This window comes from Olea europaea, chromosome 19, assembly GCF_002742605.1.
Source record: "Olea europaea var. sylvestris chromosome 19, O_europaea_v1, whole genome shotgun sequence".
Classification (NCBI taxonomy): Eukaryota; Viridiplantae; Streptophyta; class Magnoliopsida; order Lamiales; family Oleaceae; genus Olea; species Olea europaea.
Window position 1 is genome coordinate 3305558 of NC_036255.1, and position 16673 is coordinate 3322230.

The 16673-nt window shown below is 34.2% G+C and overlaps 2 protein-coding genes across 2 annotated transcripts; one reads left to right on the plus strand and one right to left on the minus strand.

The window, feature by feature from the left end:
• Nucleotides 1-3749: 3749 nt before the first annotated feature.
• LOC111368217 lies at nucleotides 3750-4409 on the minus strand. Its single transcript, XM_022989465.1, has 2 exons — nucleotides 4061-4409; nucleotides 3750-4018 (listed from the first exon to the last, which is right to left on the minus strand). Exons 1-2 carry the CDS (start codon nucleotides 4407-4409, stop codon nucleotides 3750-3752), a joined length of 618 nt encoding a protein of 205 aa, XP_022845233.1.
• A 6094-nt stretch (nucleotides 4410-10503) lies between these two features.
• On the plus strand, nucleotides 10504-11344 carry LOC111368523 (wound-induced protein 1). The gene has a single exon (XM_022989803.1). It carries the CDS (start codon nucleotides 10734-10736, stop codon nucleotides 11058-11060), a length of 327 nt encoding a protein of 108 aa, XP_022845571.1. The 5' UTR covers nucleotides 10504-10733; the 3' UTR covers nucleotides 11061-11344.
• The last annotated feature ends 5329 nt before the right edge of the window (nucleotides 11345-16673 follow it).

Here is a 16673-nt window from a genome sequence, read left to right on the forward strand (position 1 = left end):
ATAAAAGCATAAAGGAAAATTATAGGACATAATATATGCTACAAACATGCAAAAATAATATGACACGTGTTGAAATTCACACCAATCCCAAAGGGTTTGTTGGTTTTAAATTTAACTCGAGCACTTAAGTTTCACATCCAACCTAATACTTGTACCACTATGATCTAGATATGAGAGGGGTGATGTGGGATCAACAAAATTTAAACAAATCTCGCTTGTGTCCTAGAAACACACTGTTTGAACTTCTTTATGTCCTCAACATCTCGTGTTTACCTTGATATTCGTGACCTCCTCCCAACGCATGCAAGTGAAGTTTGAACTCCCCCAAACTTATGCAAAATAAATATGAACTTGTGTGACTTGTGCATTAACGCAAATATCTATGAAATGAATGGATGACACCTAATCTGTCTAAACACACCAAAGCAATAAAAGGAAAACAAAAATCCTAATCTAATGTATCAAAGCTAAATAAATAAAAGGGAAGAGAATTGGGTTACCTCTCAATAAGCACTATTTTTATAGTCTAGCTCGACTTTGCTGCTTAGGCTACTCTGCACTGTTAAGAGGCACGATTGTCTTCTCACTGGAGTAGTCACCTCCCCAATAAGCTTTCAACCATTGCCCATTCACTTTAAACCTTCTCTGTTCATCCTGAGATACCACCTCTACAGTACCATGTGGAAGCACGACCATCACTGTGAAAGGACCCGACCACCTAGACTTTAGCTTTCCAGGAAAAAGTTTGAGACTTGAATTGAACAACAAAACTTGCTGGCCTACTTCAAACTCCTTTTCTCTTATATGTCTGTCGTGCCATCTCTTGATCTTTTTCTTATAAATCTTTGTATTTTCATATGAATTCAAACAAAATTCCTCGAGCTCATGAAGTTGTAGAACCCTATTCTCTCCTGCTGCCCTCATATTGATATTAAGCAAGTGAGTCGTCCAATAAGCCTTATGCTCTAACTCAACGGGTAGATGACAGGCATTACCAAATACCAGTCGATATGGAGACATGCCAATTGGAGTATTAAATGCTGTTTTATATGCCCTAAGTGCGTCGTCCAGTTTCTTAACCCAATCCTTACATGATGCACTGACTGTAGCTTCAAGAATTTTCTTTAACTCCCTGTTGGAGATTTCCACCTGCCCGCTAGTCTAAGGATGATATGGAGTCGAAACACAGTGTTTCACTCCATACTTGGCCAGTAGTGACGCAAAAATGCGGTTACAGAAGTGCTTCCCACCTTCATTAATAATTGCCATCGGGGTGCCATACATATTAAAATGTTCTTCTTCAGTACTCGACCATCGTTAGTTGGCAAAGCCACAGGTTCAACCCATTTAGACACATAATCCACTACCACCAATATGTATTGTTGCTCCTAGGATGGGGGAAAAGTCCTATGAAGTCAATGTCCCAAACGTCGAATATTTCAACTTCCAAAATGCTATTTAAAGGCATCTCGTTCTTCCTTGAGATGTTTTCAGTCCTCTAGCACTTATCACAATGTTTCACCATATAATGGGCATCCTTGAACAACGTAGGCCAATAAAAACTCGATTGTAGTACCTTTGCTATTGTCTTGGTTGCTGCGAAGTGGCCCACATACAGTGCAGAGTGATATGATTTCAATACTTGATGTTGCTCTACGTTTGGCACACAACGGCGTATGATCTGATCTGGACCCCTTCTGTAAAGAATTGGATCATCCCAAAATTAATGTTTTAGGTTATTGAAGAATTTTCTCTTCTGGTGACTTGAGTAGTCCAGTGGGATCACGGATCTGGCCAAGTAATTGACATAATCGACATACCATGGCGTAGTGATAATCTGAAAAAGCATTTCATCAAGAAAAACTTCTCTTCTATAGGATTTGACTCATATAATACAAGGTGAGATAGGTGATCTGCCACAACATTTTTACTCTCCTTTTTATCTCTGATCTCCAAATCAAATTCTTGCAGTAGGAGTATCCATCGAATAAGTCTCGACTTTGCATCCTTCTTGCTCATTAGATATTTCAAGTCTGAATGACCCTTATAGATAATTACTTTTAACCCAATTAAATATGATCTAAATTTGTCAATGGCAAACACCACTGCCAAAAGCTCTTTCTCTGTAGTCGCATAATTCATTTGAGTCTCATCCAAAGTCTTACTGGCATAGTGAATAACACGAGAATTCTTCTCCTTTCCTTGACCCAACACTGCCTCCACTGTGTGATCACTGGTATCACACATAAGCTCGAATGGATAATCCCAATCCGGAGAAGCCAAAACTAGACCAGAAACCAATTTTTCCTTTAAGGTATTGAAAGCAGTCAAGTACTCCTCAGAAAAGTGAAATGGAGCCCCTTTTTCTAGTAGATTGCATAATGGCTTCGAGATTTTGGAAAAGTCTTTAATGAAGAGATGGTAGAACCCAGTATGACCCAAGAAACTTCTAAGTCCCTTCACTGTTATCGGTGGTGGTAGTCTTTCGATGACTTGTATCTTAGATCTATCAACCTCAATATCCCGTGCTGAAATCAGATGCCCTAGTATAATCCTTTCTGGAACCATAAAATGGCATTTTCCCAATTTAATACAAGGTTGTCTTCACACCGCTGCAACACTTTTCCCAAATATTCAAGGCACTCCTTAAATGATTTTCCATATACCGAGAATCATCCATAAATACCTCAATGATATTTCCTACCATCTCTGAGAAAATAGACATCATACAGCGCTGAAAGGTGGCTGGAGCGTTGCAAAGACCAAAGGGCATCCTCCAATAAGCAAAAGCGTCATAAGGGCATGTAAAGGTCGTTTTCTCTTGATCATCTAGTGCTATAAGAATCTGGTTGTACCTCGAATAACCATCCAAGAAGTAGTAGTAAACATGCCTAACAAGTCTCTCCAGCATCTGATCAATGAAAGGAAGAGGAAAGTGATCCTTTCTCGTGGCATTTTTAAGTTTGCGATAGTTAATACAAACTCTCCAACCCGAAACTGTATGTGTTGCGATGAGCTCATTGTTTTCATTCGGAACCATCGTGATTTCTCCTTTTTCGGCACTATCTATGCTGGACTACCCCAATGACTGTCTGATATGGCGTAGATGATCTTTGCATCTAGAAGCTTTAATACCTCTTTTCTGACCATTTCCTGCATAGTTGGATTTAATCTTCGTTGATGCTCAACTGAAGCTTTGTAATCATCTTCCATCAGTATCTTGTGCATGCACAATGAATGGCTGATCCCTTTTATACCCGATATAGTCCATCCTATTACTGTCTTGTGCTCCCAAAGTACCCTTAACAACTGATCCTCCTCTGATTCTGTAAGCTTGTACGAGATAATTACTGAAAGTGAATTCTTTTCCCCTAAGTATGCATAGCAAAGTTGGGTAGGCAGCTATTTGAGTTTAAGAGTTGGAGCTGGCTATATAGATGGTAAAGGTTTTGTGGGTCCTTCACCGAGCTCCAAACATGGTTGCTTGAAGAATGGTGGTATGCCTACCAAATAACTTACACATTCTTTTGCTTCTTCCTTTTTGGATGGCAAATCCTGAGAATGCACTAAACAAGTCTCAAGCAGATCCTAAGGGTCATCAAGTTTGAATGTCTCTGACACTGTTTCCATTATTATATCTATCTGCATGCAAGAATCTGGTTCATTCTGAAATCTGAAAGCTCAGAATACGTTAATTGTCAATCCCTCTTCATCTGGCCTCAATATCAACTGACCATTTTGCACATCTATCAGAGCCTTCCCGTAGCCAAAAATGGGTGACCCAATATGAAAAGGACGTCCCTATCCTCTTCCATATCCAGAATAATAAAGTCCCCTCGGAAGATAAACTTATCGACCTTGACCAAAATATCTTCACAAATACCTCGCGGGTGTTTGATCGACTTGTCAGCTAATTGCAGTGAAACTGTAGTCGCTTTTGCTTCTCCCAGACCTAGTTTTCTAAAAAGAGATAAAGGCATTAAAGTAGAGCTAACTCCTAAATCACACAATACTTTATCTATATATAAATTACTAATGTTACAAGGAATAGTAAAACTACCTGAATATTTTAGCTTCGATGGTAATTTATGTTGGAGCATTACGATGCACTCCTCAATACGCATGACCGTTTCATTGTCCTCTAACTTCTTCTTCTTTGATAGGATGTCTTTCATGAACTTCGCGTAGCTGGACATCTGAGCTAAAGCTTCAGCGAACGGTATGTTAATGTGCAATTTCTTAAACACATCCAAAAATTTCTGGAACTGGTTATCGAGCTTGTATTTTTGCGGTCTTTGTAGGAATGGGATTGGAGGCACATATGCTTTGACAGAAGTGCTTGTCTTCACTTGTGGACTATCAGATGACTCAATTCGATTTTCCTCTATTGCTATGTCTGATTCATCCATTTGCTCCTCTCCCGTGGTGGGTATCTTTTCTGTGACAGTTGCTAGTCACTTTATATGTATTTCTGGCAAATGGACTCCACTCCGTGTAGTTATGGCTTTGACCCGCTCCTTCAGATTTGTCTCAGTATTGCTAGGTAATGTTCCTTGAGCTCTACCTGATAGTGCGACTGCAATCTTTCCCACCTGTTGTTCGAATTTCTTGATAGAGGTTTGTTGATTTTGAAAGTTGGTCTCAGTCTTAGTAATGTACTGAGCTAGCAAATCTTCCAACGATGACTTTTTCCCTTGCTGTTGTTGTTAGAACCCTGGTGGTTTATTTTGATTGTTTCTTCCCTGTTCTTGTCCCTGATTGTTAGACCACAAAAAGTTTGGATGGTTCTTCCAACCCGGATTATGTGTGTTGGAGAATGGATTATTTTGCTGTCTCTCAAAGTTTTACGCATAACTCACTTCTTCAGATTGATTAACATGTGTTGTTACCAAAGGACATCGTGTAGTACTATGATCAGCTCTACAACTTTCACAAACTGGTGGAGATTGGTGTACTATGTTAACTGACTGAGATATATTGTCCATTTTCATTGCAAGAACTTCCATTTGTGTAGCCAATGCTGTCATTGCATCCACATTGTGTAACCCTGCTGTTTTCTTTGGAGTTTCCCTATTGGTTGGCCACATTGATTAATTCTCAACTATTTTTTCATACAGATCATATGCCCCATCCACATTAAGTTTCATTACCGATCCTCCTACTAACGCATCTATCATATTTCTGAAATCTTATTTTAGAACGTAGTGGAAGAGATACTGTTGAGCCTGCTTCGAAATGTCAAGGCTGGGGCATTTTCTGAAAAAATTCTTGAACCTCTCCTATGCCTTAGGATAGCTCTCTAGATCTTTCTGCTTGAAGGTGTGGACGTCATTCCTAATTTGGTAAACTCGAGAAGGTGTAAAGAATTTCATCGTGAACTTTTGAACCATATCATTCCATGATTGAATGGGCCCAGGAGGTAGACAAAGAAACCATTCTCTAGCAGCATCTTTCAAGGTATGAGAGAATAATCTCATTCGAAATGCGTCTACTGATATCCCTTCGTGACCGATCACTTCACATAGCATAAGAAAAGCATAAATTGTTCATGAGGATTCTCCATGGCTTTTCCAAAAAACCTGATGTCTTGGTGATTTTGAAACAAATTGATGGCATCTGGTCGAAGGTGAAAATTAGGTTGTCCAAAGGGAGGATATACCATAGCTGGTTACACTGGTGCTGGAACTAGATTGACATAGTCTCCAAACTAAGATAGGAGCTTCATTTTGGATAATTCTCGATTTCTGAATGTTCTTTCGTTTTCGTGATCTATCGGTAAGAGATTTGGCTCGTCAGGATTTTGTATATACCAAATTAGTCTGCAAATAGTCAAGACAAAAGAGAATTAAGCAGGGCAATAGTAGCCTAAAAACAACAAAAATAATTGAAAATAAAAAAAAAATGAATCTAAATATATAATAATTAACATTAACGCCGTTATTCCCAGGTAACGACACCAAAAACTTGTTCGTCAAAATTCCACAAGCGTACGGATTCGTTGTACAAGTAATAATTGTGATGAGAGAGTTATCGTCCCACAGTGAATAAGGTCTAATCCTAGTATATTTGATATGTTTAAATTTGTATTTACAATCAAAAATTCATTTGTAAGTATCTAGTTGAATGTTGGATCTAAAACTTGTAAAATCAATGAAAATTTAGTTTAAGAATCAAATGACTTAAAGTATTGGATTTCTGATGTCACTAACCAATTCTTAATTTTAATTTTCAACCAGTAATAATAGTCTCAATTCCTGCATATGTGACGATCGATAATTCAATTTTATTTATTATTCTTTCTCAAGATATAATAAACCTATGATTACCATGAGACGATCATATTCCTGGTTCGAATTCATATGGCAACCACGCATTGACCTTTAGGATTATTACACATGATCGCACACGCCACAAATATTATTTCTAACATTTATTGCCCGTGTATTCCATCAACAGTAGAAACCTATCGTGAAATTTTCAATATCACGAATAAGCAACTTATTGTCCTAATTGTGCGCAAACTTTAAAACAATATAAATATGCATGTTAATGGAATCACAGTCTTGAATTGAAAACTAAAAATCAATTAGTTTTGTCATCCATCCAATACAAAGGAATTTAGCCTATCATGTTAACGTAATAATTACAAAGAGAATAAAAGAAAGTCATCACTCGAATAATTAAAGATGAAGAAAATCTGGAAATCTTCAATTTGTGCCTTCAAATCCAATTCCATGCGATGAATTCTTCGTTTTCGATATAAATTCTCTCAAAAGTTGGCTTACAATTTTCCTTTCTTCCTTCTTGTGGTGAAAATTAAGTATCTTCTGCTTTTCTCTCGTATTCCGGCTCCTCCCTTTCTTTCCCAATTGTTTCCTTTTTCTTTCCATAAGAGTTTAGGTTAAAAACGAAGGTTGGGCTGTTCGGCACAGAATTTACCCCTGCGAGCGCGCGCGCCACTTTATGCTTTTCCTCTCAGTATAAAGGACTTGAGGTCCCACGCGCGCACCACTTTGTGGCCCCGCACGCGCACTGTACAAACAAATTCTCAAGTATTGTACTTTAATCCTACAATATCGGTCTTTATTTATTTGAACTCTTATTTAATATCTTCTTGCTCCTTTAGCTTGCAATTTTATCCAATTGACTTTACATCTTCTCCAATCATCGATATGGGGTCTGAATCAACTTTTGGTACTTTGCAGTTTAGTCCTTGAACTTTGGATTCAACCCCTTTTTGCCAATTTTTCGCTCCTTTTGTCAACTTTTGTCATTTTTCATCGAGATGTACCTAATAAACCAAATATATACAAAATTAAGCCTCAATTCATTTAAAACAACACTAATTGTTGTAGTTTAACGACCCAGAATAGTGTAATAAATACGCTTATCAATAATAAATAAAGAATTGGTTTTTGACTTCAAAATGGACCCATAGTTACAACATACATTTTACAATTCCTATCTTTACAACTCTGCCTTCTTCTCAAGAAAAAATGTTTGAAAACATTTTAAAGTTCAATGACTGCTAAAAAATAATTTGAAAATTATAGTAACTATTTGGAAATAATTTAAAATATGACGAGTTATTATTATAATGATTTTTTTTTTTTACGACCATGGATGTTGGAGCTAGCTCACGTGCACCTCGACTAATCCCATGAGACTGATTTTTACCTTATTATTTTAGTAAGAATGCATATAAACGAGTTTTTTAATTGTGCACTACGAAAGCCATTAGCAAATGAGTAACACTTCATTTTCAACACAAATGAGTCGACTATTTGATTGCATACCAAAATTAAGGATGACCAAAATTTTCAATGTCTTCCTTAATTCCCTTAGAAAACAGAAAAAACGTATATCGCTTATAATACTATTTCCTAACTTGCAAGAAATTTCTAGTTATTCACAAGTTGCACTAGCTAGCTTTTAATACTATCCGAGTTAAACTTTGTACAATCAATGAATTTTACTACTTGGTAGAGTTCCTTATAACCATGTCAATGATCATCATTTATGGAAAACTAAAATTTTTGAAAAAATAAGAGTAATGCTATTTGTAGTTGCTCATTGTCGACCCCTATGTGATATACACGTGGCGTTTAGTGGTCTGATATATTAATGTGGTAGTTTTTAATTACCTTATGTAACAAATTACTAACCGCCACATATATGCTACATAATGCGACCACAATAATAACTAGTGAGCGACTGCAAATAGTATTATTCAAAAATAAAGGTTAAAAGAGTGTATCAATTGTAAAGCACTAATCTAATTTTCCACTATTAGATTGCATAATTGATCACGTTTTGGACCATTTCTTGGAGGTTTGATGTTGATGGAGCTAGTTACTGTCAAATATAGCTACCAACCAGATCAACTCTTTATTTTCCTTATCTACTTCTAAAAAGTGCCAAAAAAGAAATACGAATAGCTGCATAAAAAAAATGGTGTCGATCTTTTCTAAATCATTTCTTGATTAAAAAGTGTCATTTGGGTAAGTAGAGGTGGCAAAAGGGTCGTGTATGGGTGGCCTAATCTAGTTCAGCACAATCCCTATTTTTTGCATATCGATCCAAGCCTAGCTCTCTAAAATTTCTTGAAGTTTTGCATAGACTTTGATCTTTTTAGTGTTTCTTCAATATTTCTAATAAGAAATATTAAAGAAGAAACTCTTTTCCTGATTTGAATTCAGCATTAATGTAGAATTCATTTCTATGACGCTCATTGTTTTAAAATCTCCCCTAATCCTCTCAGAGAATAGGACTTGGATTGGAAAATATTGGGATAGAGATCAATTTTTCAATTTATCCACAAGCTCTCAGTCTGGAATAATATAGAAGAGAGAATGGTATAAAATATATAGAGAAAATAATACAAAGATTTACGTGAAAAACTTCTAAATTAGAGAAAAATCACAGAACGTCAAAACGGATATTTCACTATATGAAAAAATATACAATTATATATAATCTCTCACATCACCAAAGTATTAATATCAGGTTCGACCGTCAATGTAAAATATTAATACTGGATGAGACTAAAGAGTAAAATAGGAATTGGAAAAGGAAAAAAAAAAAAAAAAAGGGTTAAAATACTAATTTAATCGTCAATTGTTTAATAATTTTGATTACCCAATTTGATGAAATAGCTAGAAGAGAATACCACCAAATTAACTCATGCTAAATGTTAAAACTTAGGATTTCTTCTTAAAAAGTCAACCTTGTTAAGAGGAGTAGTTCAAGACTTATAAGTTGGTCTATATTTTCATCTTTATTCGATGTGGGTTATATCCTTTAATACTGAAAAGAATGAAATTTTTATTTCATCATAGATATAAATAAAAATATTAAAAATGCAATGAAAATGACAAAAGGTAAAATGAGGAAATGGAACGAAAATTTGGCAATTGCATTGTTTTTGAAGTGTTCAATTCACGTTTTGGACCATTTCGGGGGGTTTGATGTTGATGAGGCTAATTATGGTTTTTTATTTTATGTTTAAAATGAGTCGTGTTGATCTTTAGTTAGAGCTGGTCGTGATTACAAGTGTTATAAATTGAAGTTGGAAATAATTTCTTTAAAGTAATTCTTAGATGGCAAAAAGTACTTTTGGTTAAATTTATGAATGTTTGGTTAGAGACTATAAGTATTTACTGATAAAAAAAATTAATTTTTAAAATTGTTCTATAGAAGCTTAAACAATTATTATTATTATTATTATTATTATTATTATTATTATTATTATTTACTCTTGAAATTTATAATTAAAAAAATGATGAACTGCATGATCAAATTTTTTGAGACTCATAAAAATAGAATAATATTATCTAGCACTACTAATGTTATAACATTAATTTAGATGACGTTAAGTGATAGGCTCAATTAAAAGTAAAATTAAGTAATTTATTTTATTATACTTCTCATTTAGCCCCAGCTTGCGGTTCATTATTTGAAAAGTTAAAGAATTTTTTATAGAATGTGTGATTAAAAGTAAATAAATTTTATTGATTTGTGCGTAGAATATTTTATTGCATAAATATGTGACTAAGAATAATACTGTAGCAAATAATTTAAAATTTAAATTTTTGTTTTAATATCAATTATACAAATATGAATTAATATTAATCGTTCGCTTTTAAGTCAAATTTTTTTATCAAGCTTTAATTCGCACCAAATGGGGGGCTAGAAAACCGACCTGCATTACTGCCGGTTTGTTGGGGAATGTTCAGGTTGATCCAGTCGGTACGGTCAGCCCGAGTGCCCAGCATCTTTGCTGGCAATGTTTGTGGATTGTGGGGTCAAAACTGTCAAATGGTCAAAATAATTAGGCTTGAATATTGACTGTTTCGCCTCCCAGTTCCAGATTACAACCACCCACATCACGCCACGTAATCTCCTGTGAAGGAAATTCAACAGAATCGCACATTTCCAGTTTTGCCCTTATCAATCCATCTAATCACAAGCATACCCTTCTTGCTTCCTATAAACCTCCATCTCCCCATTTCATTTCCCAACAGTTTTCACTACTTCCCTCAATTTCTTCGCTACAATTTGCTCCCTTTCAGGAACTGGCTAACCCTCAAGAAACTCTGGAGGATACTCAAAACAAGGGGGTGGTGATCGCCCTATATGACGCCTTAAAGATACGCGACGTGGAGGCAATCCAGAAGATTCTTGCTCCAGATCTTGAGTGGTGGTTCCATGGCCCGCCGTCTCACCAGTTTTTGATGCGCTTGCTCACCGGCACAACCGAAGAAGACTCCACCAGTTTCATTTTCCTCCCCCACCGCATCTCCGCCTTTGGCTCGACGGTGCTCGTTGAGGGTTTCGATCAGACCCGTTCCATTGCCTGGGTACACGCCTGGACTGTGACGGATGGGATAATTACTCAGGTCAGAGAGTATTTCAATACGTCCCTGACTGTGACGCGTTTCGGGAAGACAGACCAATCAGGTTACAGCAATATCACGTCACTCCATTGCCCTTCGTTGTGGGAGAGTAGTCTCCCAAATCGGGTAGGTAAATCAGTCCCGGGTCTTGTTCTTGCTATATAAGGATTCGGATTCGGGTTTGAATTATATTGTGCGACGATACCTAGACGAATAAAGTAGTGTGGGCTTTCGTTTATTTTCTGTTTTTTGTATGGGCTGAGGGAGCACCGTTTGATCTAATATATTCTTGGGGATGTGAGATTTTTAACGGTTGGGATTGATTAGGGAGGTTTTTATTGTGTGTTTATTGGTGTTGATAAGGGACCCACGATGATTGGGAGACCCTTCTACTTTGATCATGTGTTTGTTTGGTTTACAATAATAAAGTTATCGTGTGATTGGATTAAGCTATTTGTACATTTTACTTTACAGCTTTCTCGACATATTGCTTATATGACAGTTTTGGCTAAATTAACTGTGTCAGATGTGGAAAATGAAGTGAGATCGTAAGTGTAAGATCTGTAAGCCAAGATGTAAATCGAAGTTCACATGTAGCAAGATTGTCGTGTGATTTGCTAAGGGATTTCTTGATTCTGTCTTGGTTAAATAAGTGGTCGAACTTACGTATTTTCTCAAATGGTGCAAAAACTATCATCAAGAACACATGAAATGATCAAAATCAATCTTAAATTATCACGTTTATTTGATGCAAATTTGGATTATACTGTTTAAATATAGTCCATTGTTTTAAACATCTAATCAATTATCGACTCGAAAAAGAGAGAATTAAGTGTTAAAAGGCTGAGTTGGATCCAATTGGGATCCATCCATTGATTTTTTTTTTTTTTAAATAAATTAAAACAATAAAATAAGGCAAAAATAGAGAGGATCAAACGTCAAGGGTCAAGTGTTTTACTGTTTTCTGGTTTCACAATCACTATTACCATTATACATATTATCCTTGTTTGAGCTCAGTTTTTGTCAAGAAAATGTATTTTTGAATAGTATAATGATGTGAAATGTATGGTTAAAAGAAGAAAAAATTTAGATTTTCGTGTAATATTATTTTATTAAAAAATATGTGATTGAAATGATATCAAAATACTATTTAAGAATGTATTTTTTTCAAAAAAATGGGCTCAAATAAGGGCATGGATTTGCACAATCTGAAATGAACCCCCAGACTCATTCAATAGAAATTTAAAAAAACAAAATATAATGCATCATAAAACCTACCGCAAAAGCATTAACATTTGTGAATGCGGGTGGAGGTGTTTACACAACTCTTCATAATATTCACATGGGTAGGTCCCATGTGAGTAAAATATCTCATATGAGTAAAATATCGTAAAATAAATATCATCCACTCTCTATTGTGAGTATTCTGGAGGGGTTTTATAAACCTCCTTAACAAATTAGACAGTGTAAATGTATAATAATGTTTGATATAAATCCATAAAAATTGCAATTATTTAAATATACATTTTAGAGATCATTTATTTTTATTTTTATTTTGTCCGAATTTTCTTAGTGACAATTGATGAATCATAAGTACTTAGCTTTCTATCGATGTTTTTGTGAGGATATTATTATTAGATGTGAGAAAAGGAGATCAATACTCAGTACATAAGCAGTGGTTTGTGTTTTACTTGAATTTTTTTTTATTTGCACCTATTTCTTTTATTTCCAATATTGAACCAAAGTTTATAATTAACATTTTACAATTTTTTTTAAATAAATAAATAATTTACATCGTATATTCACTATTACTAGTACAATTCAGTAAACATAAATCAATTTCTCAAAATTATTAAAAAGGAAAAAAAGTGATAAGCAGATTGTGATGTGTTAAAAAAAGGTTATCCTATCTATTGATTGATGCAGACAAGCAAAATTATTACCGTTGTTTCAATTAAAAATTCGCTAATGGCTGATGGCTACTCTTTGTCAAAATCCATTGAAATTTTCAATCATTCTTGGGATCTTATACTCTTAATTGACTATTTAATATCTTCTTCAATTGTGATAAGTATCCTTAGGTTCATTATCAGTCAGCTTAGCTTAGTTAACTAATAAGATTAGGACAAGTCTACCCACAAAAGAAACTTTTCGTGCGGAACAATCATCAGAGACGTAGCCCTCTTTGATTCTCATTTTTAGGATAAATTGCATTATGGAATAGTAATTTTTTGAAAAATATATTGTTAAAAAATAAGGAATTTTTTTTTGAAATATGTGTATAATTATTTTATACAAAAATGTGTGGTTGAAAATGAATTTTAAAAAAATGCATTCTTGAAAAAATGGGGATCAAACAAGGGTGCATTTAAATTCTTTTAGTTGATTACTAAGAGAAACTACGACAAATGAAGAACAACTTGATGGACAATCGAAGATTTTGTACTGTCCTCTTAAGATTGTACTTCTCAATGTTATTAAAACCGACTTGGCTTGACTGTGAAATCGGGTTTCGGGCCTAAAAACGGGTTGTCTTTAAAATCGATGATCTTTGGGTTTGAGAAAACTTGTAACCCGCATCCAATTTATACGATTTATTCACACATTTTTCAAAAAATAATTTTTTGGTTCAAAGATTCTCTCTCAAACGAGCTATAAGTCTTTATTCATATGATGATGTATGGAGCTTTTATTAATTTTGGAAGGTTATATAAGCCTGCTAATATGCAGCTGTAAAAGCTATCTAAAGATAAGTGAAAGAAAATCAACATCAATTTAAAATTCTCGTGTTTTCACTTAATTGTCTTTTATAGCCCGTTTGGTAGATTTTTGAAAAGTCAAAACTAGCTTATATTTGGGATGGATATGGTTCTATTTGATTCTGGTTTCAAGAAAACCTAACCAAACCATAAACCAATATAAAACACATAATAAATATAATTTGATAAAATCATTCACAAAATGGTTCATGGCCAACTGGCCCTTGCAATACCAGGGCCTGTGGCCCTGATAAAGCGTAATTACCCTTTACTATGCCACTCAAACAGGGGCTCAACCCCAATCACAGGGGTCTGTCCCAAGCCCTGTTTGAGTAGCAGTGCCCAATTACCCTGTTGCAGTTTTGGATAATTTTCTTTCTTCTTATCTCATCCAAAATGTCAACAATAGAAAAAATGTCATGCGTATTGACAATGATGCACAAAATAAGGAACAAAATTTTGAAGAGAAATTTCATATGTGGTCACTGAACTTTAGAACAAATTTTAATTGGGTTACTAAACTTAAATTTATCAGGTCATTCAACTTCATTTTTATTTCAAATGTTACAACTCCTACACTTGAGATCTTTTGAATTGATGAAAATTACTGAATTGGAAGTTATACCACAATGATTTTATATGTAATAGTTACGTAGCATGCTAGCTTACTATTATGCCTCATCATAAAAGTGCTACGTTTTAAAAAAAAAAAAAAAAATCATATTTTAGCATATTAATAAAAAATTATCATAACCTTTATTTTTTCATTTCGTTTATAGAGTGTCATATTCCAACTATCAACCAAGCAATTTTCATCAGTTCAGGAGATAGGTATAATCAAGGGTGGAGCTAGGGCAATCCTCATGCTAGTTTCGTTGAAGAAAATGAGTATATATATTAGATGATCGCTCAACAGCTGCTCGAAGGCGAACGATTTGAACCCAAGGCATATCACTCACATGCCGTCAAAGAATTTTTTAATATTATTTAATCATTAAATAATATTAAAAAATTATCGCTATTTGTGACTGTTAACGATCAATGGTTGTCCTAATTCACTCGAATTTCTGGGCGTGCTCCTAGATGTAATGGAATGTGACAAATTAGTAAAATATGAAACTACATTGAAGTTCGGCAATGATGACCCCGATCAAAACACTAAGTTAACGCTAAAGCTTACTATTTCAAAGACAATCCCGCTACTAGGACAGGGTAGAATCTAGGCTCAAAGACAAGAGAGACGTGGTGTTTGGTAAAAAAAAAAAAAAACAAAAAAACAAAAGCCACATTTTAAAGTGGAAAAAGCCAAACATCACCCCCTTCAACCTCCTCTCTCCAAAACCCATAGAAATCGTCTCTCTCCTAAGTCCACAGAAATCCTCCAATACAACTCTACAAATTCGGTGGTGTCTCAGCATCAGGAGCAACGAGCTCCGATCGTTGTCGGAAAACGAGGTTTTAAAAAATCAACGAGCTCCTGTGCCCTTTCATAACTCACAATTAAAATTCGAAAACTCAACAGCCCGTCCCTGTCATGCACCATCGCACAACCCATAATAACTTGGCGTCATCAAGATGTGAATTTGTAAAACCGCAAATTTTTTTTTTTCAAAAAAAGGTTTTTTGTAAAACTAAAAATTTTTCCAGAAAACAGTCAGCCTGCGATTAATATATCTTCATCCCAACGATTTCTTGTTCCACATTGCACATTTCCCAGAATTCCATGTGCATTGTTGGGTTATTTTGTGTTGTGGGTTTCCTTTCAACTTCAAATTAAAGATTTCCTTTAGCATTTCTTGCAATAAAGGTGTAATTTTTGAGGGAATTTAGATGAACAACATGAAAATATGTTTGAGTTTTGGCAATGGGATTTTAAGAGATCTGGGATTTAGAGTTTTCGTTTATTGAGGCAATTTTGATATCTCCATTTCATCTCAAGTAGAGGTAAAGTTTCAACAATTTGAATGTATCACATTTTCCTTGGTTTTATTCTTTCAATATCCAATTTCAAACTACTTATTTATTGACCTAAACTATAAGAAGAAGAACCATTTAATAACTGATTTAAATTTCACATCTTTTCAAACCCGTTGTTATATGAAAATTTAGTTCCCATTATTTTGTTGCTCATTCAAATTAACCAACGAAAGAAGACGACTGAATCAAAGAAAGAAGAAGACCAACGTAAATTGATTTTACCTATGCACACGTCTTCGGCAGGGATTGAACGTCGTCGACGGATCTCAGGGGTAGACGCAGAAAATTTGAGTTAGGGGGCATATTCAAACTTTGTACAAATCGAATACTTTGTCCTTTATTTTTGAATGATTCATATTTGATCCGAAAAAATGTAGATTTACATTTAAAAAATATTTTTTCATTAATATTTTGCTCATCATTTTTATCTATTTGATTTTGAATAATTATTATATTAATATTTTGCTCATCACAAGCAAATGCATATTTATGTTTTAAAAAATTATGTATTTGATACAAACAATTAATTCAAATAATCGAAAGAAAAAAATATAACCAATATTCAATACTAATAATCAGTCAAATAAATACAATTCATTAGATATAAATTAAATTTTATATTATCAATTTAGACACGTGCTATATACACAATTAGGATAGGAGAAAATGCAAATTTAGGTTCTAATTAGTTAAAAATTCGATTGAATAGTGAAAATTTATAGTATATGTGATAATTGTAGAGAAATTATAAACAAATTTTAAAAAATTAGAAGGGTTAAGATTTTGATAGAAGGCGTGAGGGAGAAAATACGATAGAGCAATAAAAAAGAGAAAAAATTAAAATTAATTATGATTTTGCCCATGTTTGGTAGGGATTAAAGTCCGATTTTTAGTAAATTTTAATAAAATTTTAAAAGCTAAGAAATTCATGAAATATGCTATTAAAATTAATTTTTAACTTTGACTTAAATTAAAATTTAAATTTCAATCGATACCAAACATGATTTTATCCACCAAAAAAAAAAAAAGAAAAAGAAAAAGA

Bases quoted from the DNA above. Each gene is read 5' to 3' on its own strand.
- LOC111368523 (XM_022989803.1), top strand. From the start codon at position 10,734: ATGCGCTTGCTCACCGGCACAACCGAAGAAGACTCCACCAGTTTCATT.
- LOC111368217 (XM_022989465.1), bottom strand. From the start codon at position 4,409: ATGGATGAATCAGACATAGCAATAGAGGAAAATCGAATTGAGTCATCT. The intron at 4,019-4,060 runs GTAGTTTTACTA...ATTTATATATAG, and splicing joins ATCGAAGCTAAAATATTCAG to ATAAAGTATTGTGTGATTTA.